At 36.9% G+C, this 15,510-nt stretch overlaps 2 protein-coding genes across 2 annotated transcripts; both read left to right on the top strand.

Annotated features, from left to right (window-relative positions):
* Positions 1-283: 283 nt before the first annotated feature.
* Positions 284-1,867, top strand: hoxa11a (homeobox A11a). The gene is made up of 2 exons (XM_057354037.1): positions 284-905; positions 1,565-1,867. Exons 1-2 carry the CDS (start codon positions 284-286, stop codon positions 1,792-1,794), a joined length of 852 nt encoding a protein of 283 aa, XP_057210020.1. The 3' UTR covers positions 1,795-1,867.
* A 6,015-nt stretch (positions 1,868-7,882) lies between these two features.
* hoxa9a (homeobox A9a) lies at positions 7,883-11,842 on the top strand. Its single transcript, XM_057354039.1, has 2 exons — positions 7,883-10,645; positions 10,867-11,842. The coding sequence occupies exons 1-2, from the start codon at positions 10,126-10,128 to the stop codon at positions 11,109-11,111; spliced, it is 765 nt and encodes a 254-aa protein (XP_057210022.1). The 5' UTR covers positions 7,883-10,125; the 3' UTR covers positions 11,112-11,842.
* The last annotated feature ends 3,668 nt before the right edge of the window (positions 11,843-15,510 follow it).

Raw genomic sequence — 15,510 nt, 5'->3', positions numbered from 1 at the left:
TTGTTGCACAGTGTAGCCCACCATTACAGTACACATGGGTTTGTAATTGGTAGATATTGTTGTTGAACAGGAAGAGAGCGACCTGTCAATTTCTTTTTTCGATCACGTGACCTTGGCCTCGGTCGGAATGGATCGTAATGGATTTCCACGTCATCTTACCTCTCAAAAATTCTGCCTGGCGGATCCCACTACAACTCGGGTAAGAGGCACGCGCTCCTGAGAGCTATGTTGTGGGCGTTGCGTTTAGGTCTTGCTAGCTCAAGCTAGAATTTGCGCAGGTACAATGATGGATTTTGACGAGAGGGTTTCTGTTGGCTCAAACATGTATCTGCCCAGCTGCACGTATTATGTTCCGGGGGCTGATTTCTCCACGCTGCCCTCTTTTCTTTCCCAAAGTCCGTCTTCTCGTTCCGTACCCTACTCTTTTTCTTCTAACCTGCCTCAGGTACAGCATGTCAGGGAGGTTACATTCCGGGACTATGCTATTGACGCTTCTAGTAAATGGCCTCACCGGGGTCCATTGGCTCAGTGTTATCCGCCGGAGGACATAGTACACAGGGAGTGTTTAGCAACACCGACGACTGTTGGTGAGATATTCCCCAAGAATAATTCATCTGCATATTACCACACATCGCATGCGAGCTCCGCGTCCAATTTCTACGGCGGTGGTGGAAGAAACGGGGTGCTGCCTCAAGCATTTGACCAGTTTTTCGACGCAGCCCATGTGGGCTCGGACAGTGCGCCGAACAGCGACTATGCAGCGAGGGATAAACAGCACTCCAGTAAACAGGCAACGCCAGTCCCCGCACCGGAGCAGGAGTCTGAAGAAAAGGAGCGACAGGAGACCAGTAGCCCCGAATCTTCTTCTGGCAACAACAATGAGGAAAAGACCAGCGGTGCGAACAGTATGTATGAGCGCAGCGAGCGTGCGAGAAAGTTTGCAATCTAGCGCGCTCCTGTTAAATTTTTTATATGCTGTTTTATAAGCGTATAAGGTTTATGGAGGGCTTGAGATTTCCCCAACAAAACCTAGGATACGTATAAACTGTTTGAATCACGTGCGCTTGGAATTGAAATTGGCCATGAAAACGCGGAGCGTGCATTTTTTAACTTGAACTTTAAAACGTATTTAAGTGGCTGCGGTGATTTCATAGTATAGCCTACTGCTTGCAACAGCCTTAATAACAAGCTTCTCCTGTGTCTCTGTTAAATCATGAATGTTTCTTTCAGGATTTAAAAGGCTTGTGCTAGGGAAAATGCAATATGTGCCTATACCAAGGCGTCTGATAAACAATCCAATATAAAAGTACTAATACTTTAGTACTAAAATAAATTATAATGTTTACAGCAATATTCGTAGTAGCTATACTGACAACACTAAATATTTTCATACTTTTAATGTATTTATATACATTATCAGTAGTAATACTTATATTAAAATATAAATATGTATATTTAATATTATATTGTAAAATATGAATATATGTCTAATATTTTTCTAGTCTTATCATCGTAAGAATTTTCTAATCTTATAATATTATATTATTTGTTAATTGTCTCCCAGGTGGACCCAGGGTTCGCAAGAAGAGATGTCCCTATACAAAATTTCAACTCCGAGAGCTCGAAAGAGAGTTTTTCTTCAGTGTGTATATCAACAAAGAGAAGCGACTTCAACTCTCACGGATGCTTAATCTCACCGATCGGCAAGTGAAAATTTGGTTCCAAAACCGGCGCATGAAGGAAAAGAAGCTTAATCGAGACCGATTGCAATACTATACAAACCCGCTGCTGTAGGACAAGGAAATGCCAAAAATGCACAAACACAACAGCGGCATTAATGATATCACAAATGATACGATACTGATGATCAGCGCCAGCGGATAATTTCAAGTTCGTGATAAAGAACCATTCGCAATAACTTGAAGAGTTCCATGATTTCAGTAAACGTTGTTTTGTGCTCGTATACTGACACACGTTGTGTTCCGATTAATTTTGTTGCGTACAAATCAGTATTTTTGGGAGGTCGAACAATTGCACCGAGCAATTGCTTCCCTGTTTTCAGTTGTGCATTACAAACAAAAAGTGAGAAAAACTGTGTAAAGCATTTGGGTCTAAACAAGTAAATGCTTTGTAACACACTTTTAATGTGGTGTGATAATCGTGGGGGAATGTAGTGTCTTTTTACGTTTTGGGCTAAAGACTTTGGTGTGACCAAATAGAAGAACAACATACGAGAATGTTGGTTTGACTGCTCGCCGTTTTCGAATTATTTATTGATTTTCCAACAATTACCTTCAGCATTATTATTGAAAGACTTAGGTAAGCAATTTCATATAATAATGTCTAAACATCATGGTCATCTGTAGCCTATACTGACCATATTCTGATCATTTCAATTTTTTTATTTTTTGCAAAGTCTGTGAACGGAGAGATATGAAATAACAATTTTACAAAGGTTGATTGAACGAAAAAAAGAGCAAACTTTCTGAATTCCAATCAATAGTAAAACATAAACACACCTGGTAATGCATATATTAAGTGTTTCTCTTGGTTTACTTGCATTATGTCCCTTTTCATCCTAAAAAGAAATATTTTTCGCACTGAACATTTTTGTCCACCTTATTCTCTGCACAGAAACGTGACAAACACTGTGCGGGGATGAAAACAAAGATTTGTCTGCTTGTATCAGAAGATCATATGTAAAACATATATTTCAAAAATTAAATAATCCAGAGGGGTAATTTGAAAGAGTGTTTGTAGCTCATTATTTGATCTGCAATGTATATAATGTTCCTTGCATGTTATGTGGTTTCATACGATGTTTACCGCCTTTCTCTTAAAAGCTTTCAAAAGAGCAACTCTCTCGGGGAAAAACTGTTTTTACCTGACTTTTACTGTGGTCACCTTATTTGTAGTTATCATCCGAGTGTTTATGGGCGTACTCGTAGCGTTCACATATGACAATTTAAGAGCAATAAACTAAGTGAGAGGGAGATAGAAAGAAAGTAGAACAGAGGGGGAGAAAGACTGAGCTTTATGATTGCTTGCAGCGAAGCGGCCGGGCCTGCCTGGCGCATCCTTTGAGGCGGTAAGGAATATCCGCCTAATTACGGAGACATCCTCCTTGTTGCTTAAGCAACGCAACCATAAAAAGCTCACTGTGTCTGGAGCATTTGGACAATTGCAGTGTTGTGTCATAAACTGTCTGAGAACCAAGGTAGCTACAGTTTCAAGGGGACTGAGGCGAAGACATCTTAAGGTGTGCTCAAAGTGTGTTTTCTGTCCAGTTCGTATTAATTGACATTGTTCGTATTAATTTAATTTCAACTGTACTTCTGCTAAATTTACAGTGCATTGTTTTTCTGCACTGAAGGTCAGTTATGACTGTCCGACGAGTAGTTTCAAATGGTGTCCATTGGGAGGCACTCGTGGGATCAATGTCATGGTCGTGGATCATCCATTGAACAGTATCTCACGGCTTGGAAACGGTTCAAATAGAAAGGTTTGTGTATCTAAAGCAATATATTGACAGTTGAGAGTTGTATATGGAATAAATTGAAGTGAGACAGCTCCCACTCAGAGTGGCTTTGAATGGATAATTTAACGAGACTTTCTTTAAACGTTTCCAATGTAAAAGTGGATTCATGCTCTGAACGGCTTGTTGAAACATATCAAATCCTCTGCAGGTGTTTCCAAAGGACTTGATTCAGTAAGTCACTGAGTTTATTCCGGCAAAACCGTCTGCTTCCAGAACACACACCAAATGTCAACTGTACTTATTATGTGAAATATGGGGATGTAAAAATATGAGGGCGTTAAAAGTCCACTTTTCGCACTGAAATAAAAAGTTTATGGCAAATGAACTGTGCTCCTGTGATTAAGAAATCCATTAAGCATATAGCACAGACGTTGAGTTTTCCGCGATATGGTTGAGCAAAATTTATTAGATTATTTTTTTTACAAAAATGGCCAAGTTAATTTATAGGCAGCTCTACTCGTCGATTTATTGGTCTCAGAAATGGAGCACATCTTTCACTCGAGCTTTCAGCAATGATGGAACTTTCTCTAAAGAACATAACAGTCACAAAGCTGCCTCCAAAGGCCCACTCTCACTCTAGTTGAGACAAATGATGTAATTTGAAATGGTGTTTTTAATTGTGAAACAAGACCATGCCTTTCCGCAATAGAGATTCAATAACAGTATGAAGACGTGAAAGGCGGATAGTATTACAGTGCGCGTGCACTATTTGTCTCCAGTGCAAAATAAATTCTTCCGCTGATAGCAATAAAATATCAGATTATTGTTCTCGAGTTCCGTTTACAGCGAACTCGATCTTGGGGATAAAGAAACATAGTAACCAAAGGGCTTGGTATACGATATTTCAACACGGCTATAAGCGTGCCAGCTAAAAGACAAAGAGAAAATTGTAGTTTGGCAAATGTGAAACTAATGGATGATCAAAGGGGTGTGTTAGGTTGTTATTTGATCAGGAATAAAATAGCTATATGAATTTGCAGTCCTTAAAGTATGCCTTCCTTCATTCTTAGCTCTGTATTAGCACTTTGAACAGATGTCTAACATTTTTAAGTTTCCTTTGTTTGTAGGGATGTAGCAATATCAAACGCTCACTGCACTATAATATCTCGGTATAAAGTCCACGGTACGATATTTGTTGCTATATTTAAAATGACACATGATGACTTTGAAACGTGCCATCATCTTTTCGTCATCCTTAGAGGTATGACCTAGAAATCCCTTTTATAAAATAAAATAATTGCAACAGATAGACCTTGATCTATTTTTTTTACATTCTCTATGTTAGGCCCGGAAGACCTATCGTTTCATACAATCATGTGACCACGATAATATTGAGACAATTTTGCTATTGCATAACACCACATCTATAATATTGTTACATCCCTATTTCTTACTGAAAGAAATTTTCTTACTGATGTGGATTACAAATAGGCACATCTGTGCTAAAGTATTACAGTATTAATTATTATTGTCATTATTATTATTATTATTATTACTACTACTACTACTACTACTATATTAGTAGTAGTAGTTGTAATAAATCGTCGTCGTATAAATTAACAATAATAAATACTTCGCCGTATCTTATTAATATTGGGCTATTATTGTATATTAAAAGTAGAATTTACAAAAACGTTTTCCTGTTTGCTTAAACTTCAAACAACCTCGTTTCAACAAGGCTATGTCATTTGATCAGTGTAAATTGTAGTAATGAGTGACGTGGTTCTTCATGTAGTTAAATTTTATTTTAGGCTATATGATGAAATACATTTGAAAGGGTAATATTATGTATATGTCAGGACTTTTCATCACCAGAAATATGCAATGTTTATAATAATTTACAAAAATATTTATAAGCTAACCATTATAGTTTGTTTTTACTTCATTTTCTCTTTTATATTTAATTATTTGAATAAAATATTCCTTTATCTTGTCTAAAATAGTTTAGAAGGCAAATTTCAAAGCAGAAATCCATTCACCGTACATATTCTTTTCTGCACAAGCTGCTGCTACTGTAAAGGTGACGCAGAGATGGGGGTGTGGTTTTGTGTTCCCTACTGGTATGCACTTAACCTCAGCACATCCAGCGTGTTAAACAAGGTAAATGACAATGCCTACCAATGTGCTCTCTGGTTCATTACAGCCAAAAACACCTGTCGGTAATGGCGTCTAGACTACATCCAGCGAGATGGGGAGTGAGCGTCTTGTGCTAATTGATAAGCGGACTGAATCTGCCGCCTACACCATCATCAGGAGCTGGGGTCTACCACGACATTAAAGCGAAACATTACTAAAACACGTTTGGATGAATGCCGAGCAAGGCGGAATTGTGAGAAACAAAGTCGTGACGCACAGTTTATGTGCGCGTTTACGTTTAGGAAAACCGGGCTGTTGTCTGCTCGACTTGAGGAAGGACTAGAGTTCACTAGATGTTTGTGACCCGTATCATATTTGCCTTAGGATCAAATACTTCTGCTGATATGCACTCTTGGTTCAAATACGGCATTATCAAGAGAGCGAGATGGAGATGTGTTAGTGCCTCCAGCTATTGGTGGCAAAAGGGACATTTACCCAGCAAACCCAAAATGTTTTGGGAACCAAACACTGCTAATTGCATACGGCTATCCTTTGGGCCTACAGAGCAGGAGTAAGTCTGTGAATTGTGTCAAAGGTGAGGCAACCTAAATATCTAGTGTTATGGTATAGGCCTATATGTTAACTTGATATTGTATTTATCGTTGTTAGACTAATCTGGTGTACACTATGCCTTATGTTGTTGTTCTGACTTGAACAGCACCAAATAGATGTAAATTTCAAAAAACGCATTGTTATTTTAAATGGTATATTTTCAGAGAGTAAAAAGAATATGCTGGCATGGCTTCAGTTTGAGTAGACGAGTATGATATTAAATGTCAGGTGACGTGCTGAATGATAAAAATCAACAAAACGCATCTGTGCAATCATAATAAAGAAAATTCAAATAGAAATACTAAATAAAGCATATGCTTACATGAGTAGTTATGCATTTGCTTATCCAGACTTAAGTCTAAAATATTTCATAATTTATATTTTTCCTTTAAATTTGTATACTTTCCTTGCTGTTCGTGGTTTAATGTATAGTTTAATGTGCACAGTAGACCATTAAACAAACATGATATTTCGGTATGTGCTTTTACAATGCATGTGTTTCATCGCTTAGAAGAGGCACGGAGTGCTCAGCTAACGGCTAGGGATACTAGGCTACCGGAAGAAGTACTGTCAAAACAACAAACGCAAAACCTCAAGAAAAAGGAGTTCCTCTTCAGTAGGCTATGTACTTGACTCATGAGCGCCGCCTAGAAATCAGACGCAGCCTGTACCTGATCAACAGGCAAGTCATGAACAATAAACATTATGATAATATTTGACAAAACAGCGCGTTTTTAATTTTCTCTCGGATTAGTTGCGTTCATGTCCCTGTTTGATCCAGTTATCATTTTGGTTCATTTACAAACATGTCAAATGTAAATTGCTGCGCTTTGGTCTTTACATGCCATTGGCCTAGACATACTCTAATATTTTTAAATGCTTATTAGCACATACATCATTGTGCTATAGAAACAATATAGGCCTATGTGTGAGTTCAAAGATCAGCTATTAAGAAGGTCTGCATGGCTAAAACAACCAACAACAAAAAACACGTTCATTTCAGTGTTTTACTGGTAATGTGCTTCTATACAGTTTATTTATTTTTAATTGTGTAGCCTATATTTTGCCTATGAATTTACTTGACATTTGCTGAGCTTTGATTTCGTGTACATTGCTTTCTGGGACATTCTGGGAGATTTTTGCTATTATTATTTTACATTGTTTCACATTTTCTATTATGGCGGAAATGGTTTGATTATATCTCAGCAAAGTACCGCAACATGTATGGACGTCGTAGTATTATAGCGAGTTTAGTCCGCTTTTGTGACGTTTTATTGCTGGTTACTTTATGAGGCTATAGCTTTTCAGAGTGACTACCCTCAGTATAGACTGGATGGAGGCAGGAATAAGAACACTAGGATTTCTGGCAATGGAAATATACGTTGTTTTTGCGCTGTTATATTTAAACGAACGCAGGTAAGTTTTTTTTTATCGGAATTGTGCAATTTATGATTAAAATTTAGTCATGTAAATGTTAAGAAAACAATGTTACACTGCTTTTATAGATATGCATTATGGATGGCGGCAAGAAAATGCCAGCGGTTTGTTTAGAATAGCCTTTAAGTTGTCAGATGTTTTGAACCAGACTGCCGAGTGGTTTAGGTAGTTTCATGTTGTTGGGATTGTATAGTTAAACTCTGCAACATGAAACTGTCTTAATTACCCCAGTTTAATTCGTCTTTAGCCTACGATATTACATTTTTGCATCATATATAGCGGGCATCGAGACTAGAATATATTTTACTGCCTGAATTACTTTTTATTCTACGAAATGCAACACATATTTTTTAATGCGGTTTCAACAATCATTGTCACATTGTTTAATTTGTATATTGCTGGTGAACGGGACTAAAGCTAGACGTTGATTTGTCCTCGAGCTCAATGCAGACAGGACTTGACAAGGCCTAGGTTACGTCCACAAAGCCGAAATCGAGCCTCGGGGGCTGTGGGAAACAGCGACATCAGTGGCGCGCAAGAGAGCTCAAAAGACCCAACATCCTCACTTTTGCGCCTAAGGTGGCTAAACACAAAAGATCGGCTTTATGGTGGCACTGCCGCACAACCAAAGGGAATTTATCTGTACCTAAAAGGCATTGTGGTTGTGCTAACTCGACCGTGTTAACAAACACCCCTGTGCCGTTTACAGCCTCAAAGTGGCATGTTGTTTCCGTCTCTTTTTCTTTCTTGAGTAGTGGTGTTTCCTGCTGTAAAAGGAAAATCGTCCGGCATGTCCTTCTGGTAATTAGTGGACCTCTTAGCAGTGTGAACATGCAAATAAAGAATTATATTTGTATATATATATTCATTTTTTTACTGAATGCTCACAGGTACAGAGATGATCAGAATGGATACAGGAGGATTTTATAATTTTGCATATAAATAATATTTTTGTTATGCTTTAAATACGACGTTGTTGTCTATTCCTGCATTTTGTTTGACGTAGGATACCCATTAGAGTTTCTATTTTTATTACGTTTATTAGGCTACATTTTCCTAATAGGTATGATGAGATTATAGGTTATAAAGTTAGTGTTTTCCCCTTTTCCCTTTTCCCTGTTCATGAAACACTAACTCATCGTTTTTTCTTGAGAGTCCTATGATTTTATAACTAATGTCAATTCTCCTAAATTAATTTTGTTTTGCGTGTGCTGAAAAATATCTTGTACTTTTGCGTTTTAAAACAATTTTTGTGTACATGAAACGTCAAAAATTCCTTTATTGGACGGTGATTGTTGCATTGAACACATTGTAAATTACTGTGTATTAGTATTCATTGTATCGCTATTTTGTCAATTCTGTAGTTTGTAAAAATGGTGTATAAGTTTTAAGTCAAAATAGTCAGATACAATTTTGGCTTGGTTGACGTTTTTGTCCGTTCTATTAAGCAGAAGAAATATAATAAAAGATACATTAAATGAAATGTATGTTTAGCTGAATGTAACATATATTATATTATACGTATTCAGTCTATCATTTGTTAAATTAGTGATATATATAGGACATTGTTTACTTACATGGATAAATGCTTTTTTACTACAGCCTGCATTTGTGTATTGTTTTATATAATTTATCCATATTGCAACAAAGTTAAACAATAAAAATAAAAGCTGGACAATCGATAGCCGCACGTCTATTAAGCTTATTTTTTTCTGTTCATACTGTTTATCATTACGGTATCAATCTCATTCATACTGAACATTTTAAAATAAAAAAAGAAATGGAAATGACTGAAAACCAAGTAAGGGAATTACTGATATGGACGACGTTATCTGACCTTGTTAATTACCCCTTTTAAACCAGATGACGTGCATAGAAATATCTGTACTAATTTTAATTTCATGGTTACATTGTTAAAGATAAATTCGCAAACATTACAGAAAACACTAGCTTGAAGCACAAAACAAGCCATTCCTAAAAAAATGATTTTAATACAGGGTGTCAACGGATTATATAATTTTTCTTTTTATTTTCATAAATTCTATTTTGCAGTATTCTGCAGAACGGTCAGAATAAGTCAATTCGAGGGATTTCATCAATATTTTGCTTTGAAAGACATAATCTGTTCAGAGAAAAGTTATTTTAAATGGAATTTTATGTGGACATAGATGTGCGCATTAATTTTCATAATTTCACATTTGACAGTTGTAGTTACAGGAAAGAATTGTATAATTAGGGTAAAGCAATCTTTATTTCTATTGATTTATTTTTTGTCCTCTTCTAATGGTCACGTGCGCACCTCAGCCAATCAAATGGCAGTCTGCTCCTAACTTATTAGCTGACCGGAGCTTTGTGAGGGGGTGCCTCTCCATTTCCACAGATTGTTATTTTGCGAGCGTGTTACTGTATGTGTGTGTTAGTGTTTTTATGTGTGTGTGTGTGCATGAAAGTGCGACCCCGCCATGTCGACATCCGGCGCTCTGACAGGATACTACGTTGACTCGCTTATTTTACCGGAGAACGAGGAGACTCGCTTCTCCTCAGGCTCAGCGCTCATCCCGCACGCCAGGCCCTCTGTTATACCCACAGACCACACAGAGCTCGGTCCCTGCACATTTCCATCAAAGCAACCTGTGTATGGTGGCGCAGGTTGGGGCCACATCCAAACGCATTTTTCCAGTGGTGTGCCTCTAGTGTACCAGCCGCATACGCATCCTCCTGTAGTTGGGGATTACGTGCAGTCTTGGCTGTTGGACTCGCCTTGTGGACTGCCTCTCACTGAACCACCGGTGGTCCACAATAACTACCATTCCAAACCTGATACACATAGAACAAATTATGATGGCGCACAGGCCAGTTCGCATGGTGTGCCTTCTTCTGTGGACTTCACTAACGGCGGATGTCCTGCCGAGACAGAGACGGTGTCTGGGCAGGCTGCTGAAAGGGACTCCGAGATTGACGAGAAACCGGTCGTTGATCCAGGTAAAGTTCTTCAAAATTATTTTCTTAATGTGAGGCGCACTGTATTTTGCTGTGAAAATCGTGCATGTAAAGATCCCTGTTTCAGATAGTGCTTTGAGAATGGTGAGGCTTTTGAGTAATTTAGATTTATTCTGTGTTCTGGATTTGGTTCTTGTATTAAAACTATTCAGTGCTCGTTTATGATTTCGAACCCTCCTACCTTTCCCTCTACCTTTTCTCAGACAACCCTGTGTCCAACTGGCTTCACGCGAGCTCTTCGCGTAAAAAACGATGCCCTTATACTAAGCACCAGATCCTCGAGCTGGAGAAAGAGTTTTTATTTAACACTTACCTCACGCGCGACCGCAGGTACGAGGTCGCCCGTCTTCTGAACCTTACGGAGAGGCAGGTCAAAATTTGGTTCCAAAACCGCAGGATGAAGAGGAAAAAATTTAACAAGGACGGAACGAAGGACGAGCGAGAGTAAAACACTTCGTGTAGGTGAGGATGAGGAACGATCCATCCATTTGCTGGAATTATGTCGTTGGGATTTTACATATACTTGTGTCATTCCTTCAAACAAGATATAATTGTCCATTGTTTTAAAGCATGCAAGGGTCTAGTCTTTGGATTGGGCTAAATGACTGTCATATGTGATTCTTGCTGATTTAAACATTCGTTAATTCACAGCCTTCTATGAGCTCTGTATTTCATTTGATTCCAATTTTATTAGAAATGACTATGGAGCTATATGTGATATTCCACTTAGATAGTAGCCTAGCATACCAGTATGTGTTTCGGACGTCTTATTAATAGTTTTCTTTCGTTTTGTAGCAGTTTCTTAATTGTTTTCATGTGGGGGAGACTGGGCCCCTGTTTATGTAAAGTTTATACACGTAGGGGTTTATGTGGCCACGGCCCTTTTTACAGTCATGACAAAATCTAACAAATGATAAATTATGACAAATAGTATAATACATTGCGTAAAATAACACTACCTATATACCTATATATTACTTTTTAAGTCGTTAAAAATGTTCACGCCATATCAGCCGATATAGTATTATAAAAGACAAACAGGGACAAGTTAAAATAGTTATGAAACTGTAGTAGCACTGTAGGCAACTTTACGAATACCTCATGGTCAATTGACCGCCACGAATATGTTTTGATTATGAAACTTCTCAGATGTAATTTGTGATTTATTTATTGAATAATAAAAGCAAATCATATCTCCAAACAAGTGTCTACGAAATTTTCTAATCCTCGTGAAATTTTAAACGAGGATTTAAAATGTACAAAATGCATGAGACAAATTGCATGTACTAGGTTGTGCGAAGTTGATAGCTTCTGCTTTTATGAATATCTTATTTTCAGTTAGCCTATGTTTATGTTCTTATTTAGTTATTTAGTTTATTTAAAGATTTGCTTTACTGGCTTTGGTGGAAAGAGGTATCTAAACATAAGGGATTATTTTAAAAGATTATCATTTTTGGGCAGAATAAGAAAGATGGTTATTTGTAAAAAAAATAAAGTAGCTTTTCAGGGGTAAAATGTAATGTTTTATGTTTGCAGGAAATAATATTCTCATCATTTCCCTCCCTTTATCTCAAACAAACGCACATATTTTAACTAAGACAGCCTTTAGATTTTTCAAAGACCTGCATTCAGGTTTGGAAAAACAGTCTCGTCTACTGACCCGTCTGGCAGATGAGGTTGTTAGCTGCATACTGCCATAAAAGACAATTACCGCTATAACCGTTTATGGGGTGCAAAGCGCTGCGAGGCGAGAGAACGCAACACAACAAAGATGTTGTGAGGCTCGACAGATGAGGCCAGTAAATTATGCGCCATGTGTGCATGAATCTATGGAATTAAAAGAATGGACCTGCGTCCTTGCCTCCATGACGATGCACTTTTGTTAATAACGATAATGGGATGGGCTGCCATGTTAGATGCTGTCTCTTGCAGACATCAAACCATATTAATAGATATTTTACAAGGTCTACAGTATAGCCTAGTGGACGTTAGATGATGGTAGACGTAGGTATCCAAAAGGATGTTGACTTCGAAGGCCTCGCGTCAGGGCCATGAATCGTAGACTCGGCAACACTGTCTGGCATTCCGCGTTCAATGGCTTTATGACCGTCCAGACACAATTAGACCATTTCCAGAGGCCCAGTTCCCATTTGGAGAGTTTTCCCCCTCATTCCCACCTGCCTTCAGTGAGACTCGACTGTGTGCACAAAAAAGCCAGCGGAAACAATCTAGTTTTATTGGTCTCTTTGATTGCATTTCGCCCTACGGCACCCTAAAACACCCTTTGTGCAGGCCTAAGTTATACACAAATAGAGATTTCAGATTCACCAGAAAAAGGTGTGTAAAAAACAGCTACTAACACGAGAAAATATTTCATCCCCATTCTTTCTCATACTGTACAAACTGTTTTATCCAACATACGAAGCTCAATCTTCTAGGTTAGAGATAAAATAAGCCTATACCTATCAAAATCATTAATTTAGTCGTTGTTGTTGTTTTACAGTTTAACCACTTGATGTCAGCAAAGCCTAATTTGGAGCAATGTTTAGATACCTAGGCCTACACAATAACAAGCGTTTTTCTTAGTACTATTCTTGGGCCCTGCTGGTTTTTAAAATTAGTTTATTTTAATGAAAATTTAGTTAAAAACGACTTGACATAATGATATTGAGCGTTTCTTTTTCATGACCACACCACAGGTGCTTAATAATGGCTTAAAAACAGCACTAAGTATAAAGATTTATTGAAATAAATATGTTAACTGTGAATGAAAATGCACTGTCCGAATGTAAATCATTTTTTACATTGAACATATACATCGTTATTATTAAAAATAAAAATATTAAGGTCTATAAAAACTATATATTTTTATATTTTTCCGTCGTTGTTGGTCATTTCGAGTTTTCCGGAAGGTTAATTCTGCTCCTTTTTATATAATGAAAGTTAATAAAACTGAGGTCCAAACATCTCCTTTTTGTCTCCGGGGAAGAAAGTCATTCGGTAATAACAGACATTTCTTTTTCTTTTCTCTTGACGTAAGCGGCTTGTTTAAACATTTTCTTTAAACAGTGTTTTTAACTATTTATTTGCTCAAAAATGATTAACTTTGAATTTACTTCAGTAGCCTTTTATTCAGACAGCATTGCGATTTCATTGACGGGAGAAGTACTTATTCTCCCTACGCATGAATTTGTATGTTCTCACATGTAGGCTAATGATATTTTTAACACCAAAATGTTATAAGAAATAAATTCGTTTATAAGAAAAAAATCCGTTATTTTTAATTACAATATATTGTTTTTATCAATATTCACAATTATCAATGTTCATTACTTTTTCCTTTTAATTTTAATTTATTCTCTATTCTTAGTTATTTTACAACCTTTTTTAGATTCATATTAACTTCAAACTAAATGCACCTAACAGAATACATCAGTAAAAGGTAATGTAGATTTTAGAATATTAAGTGATTTTTTTGGCGCATAACGTGCTTGTAATGTCTCAATACTTCTGAGGCTCAATTAGTTCAAATAAATAAAAAATGTTGTAAAATATTGATATTGTGAAAAAATATATTGAGAGCAAAAAAAAAAGATAGAATACTTTCGCTTTGTGAACATAGTAGTTTTTAAAGCTATTTGAAAGAGTATTTTCCTTTCTTTTCTTAATTAAATGCAAATTTAAAATGCTCGTTTTCAGACCAAATTATTTGTTATTTTCGGCATCAGCATTGAGTCTAGTTCATGATTTAATTCATGGTATTATGAGTGTATTTGGAAGCCAATGAAATACATATTGGCTATTTATTAGGGGTGTGGCATAAAGGAGGTCATGTGACATAAAGAGATAATGAAGAGATAAAAATAATATGAATCCACCTGTAGCGAGCATGTATATCACCCTATAAAGTACGACATTGATTACTTTACGTGTAGAAATATATTAGTATGTAATTTGTGGTTATACTGTACATTTTGTCTCAGTCGCAAAGTGTAGGCCTACCTAATCATCTTTTTCAGCACTTTGCTTTAGCATCGGAAATAAATTCTGTTGACAAAAAAGGTGCAAGTGATCATTTCTAAATTGCTGCTTAGACCTGAATGCTTAAAATATTAGGAGATTTAGCTAGAACTTAGAAGCCTCCATTTCCAAATTGGGTAGTACTCCAATGAAAACGCTGCATGGTTCCCATGAATCTAGTAACTGAGGCTACAGTCTCCGGTCTTGTCCTGCCATTGCCACAGTTCCCAACCGATGCAGCTGTTCATGTATCATGTGTGAAGTCGTAAACGTTTTAATGCCTTGACTCTGTGGTACTAAATTAATTACTCACTCCGTCTCATATGTGGTGCTCTCCAATGTGTATCTGGTTACATAATTGATTTCTCTCTTTGTGTCTGCTTGCAAAATACACTGCAAAAAGTGATGTGTTAAAAATGACACATGTTGTGTCAAATTTTAACACATGTAAGGAGTGTGTTCAGGGACAACATATGCTGTGTCAAATTTAACACAATATGTGTGCAAGCCATTTTAACACACAAATTGTGTCCGATAATTTAACACACAAATGTGTGTTTTTAAGCAATTAATGTGTTACCATGTAAAGTTTTTAGTTTTAAAATTACGCCCTCCCTTCAGGAGATAACACATTTACTGTGTTAATCTTTCCAGGGGTATTTTTTTAATAAAATGCATATGTGTGTAGAAATCTACACAGCATGTGTCATTATACTATTAACACAGTGATGTGTGTTGTTTTTTAACACATCAGTTTTTGCAGTGTACTGAAACGACAAATAGCCTACATTATTTTCTTGCTGTAACGTATGATAAGGCATACAAAC

The sequence above is a fragment of the Triplophysa rosa genome, linkage group LG16 (genome assembly GCF_024868665.1).
Source record: "Triplophysa rosa linkage group LG16, Trosa_1v2, whole genome shotgun sequence".
Lineage (NCBI taxonomy): Eukaryota > Metazoa > Chordata > Actinopteri > Cypriniformes > Nemacheilidae > Triplophysa > Triplophysa rosa.
This window is presented reverse-complemented; position numbering and strand designations above follow the sequence as displayed.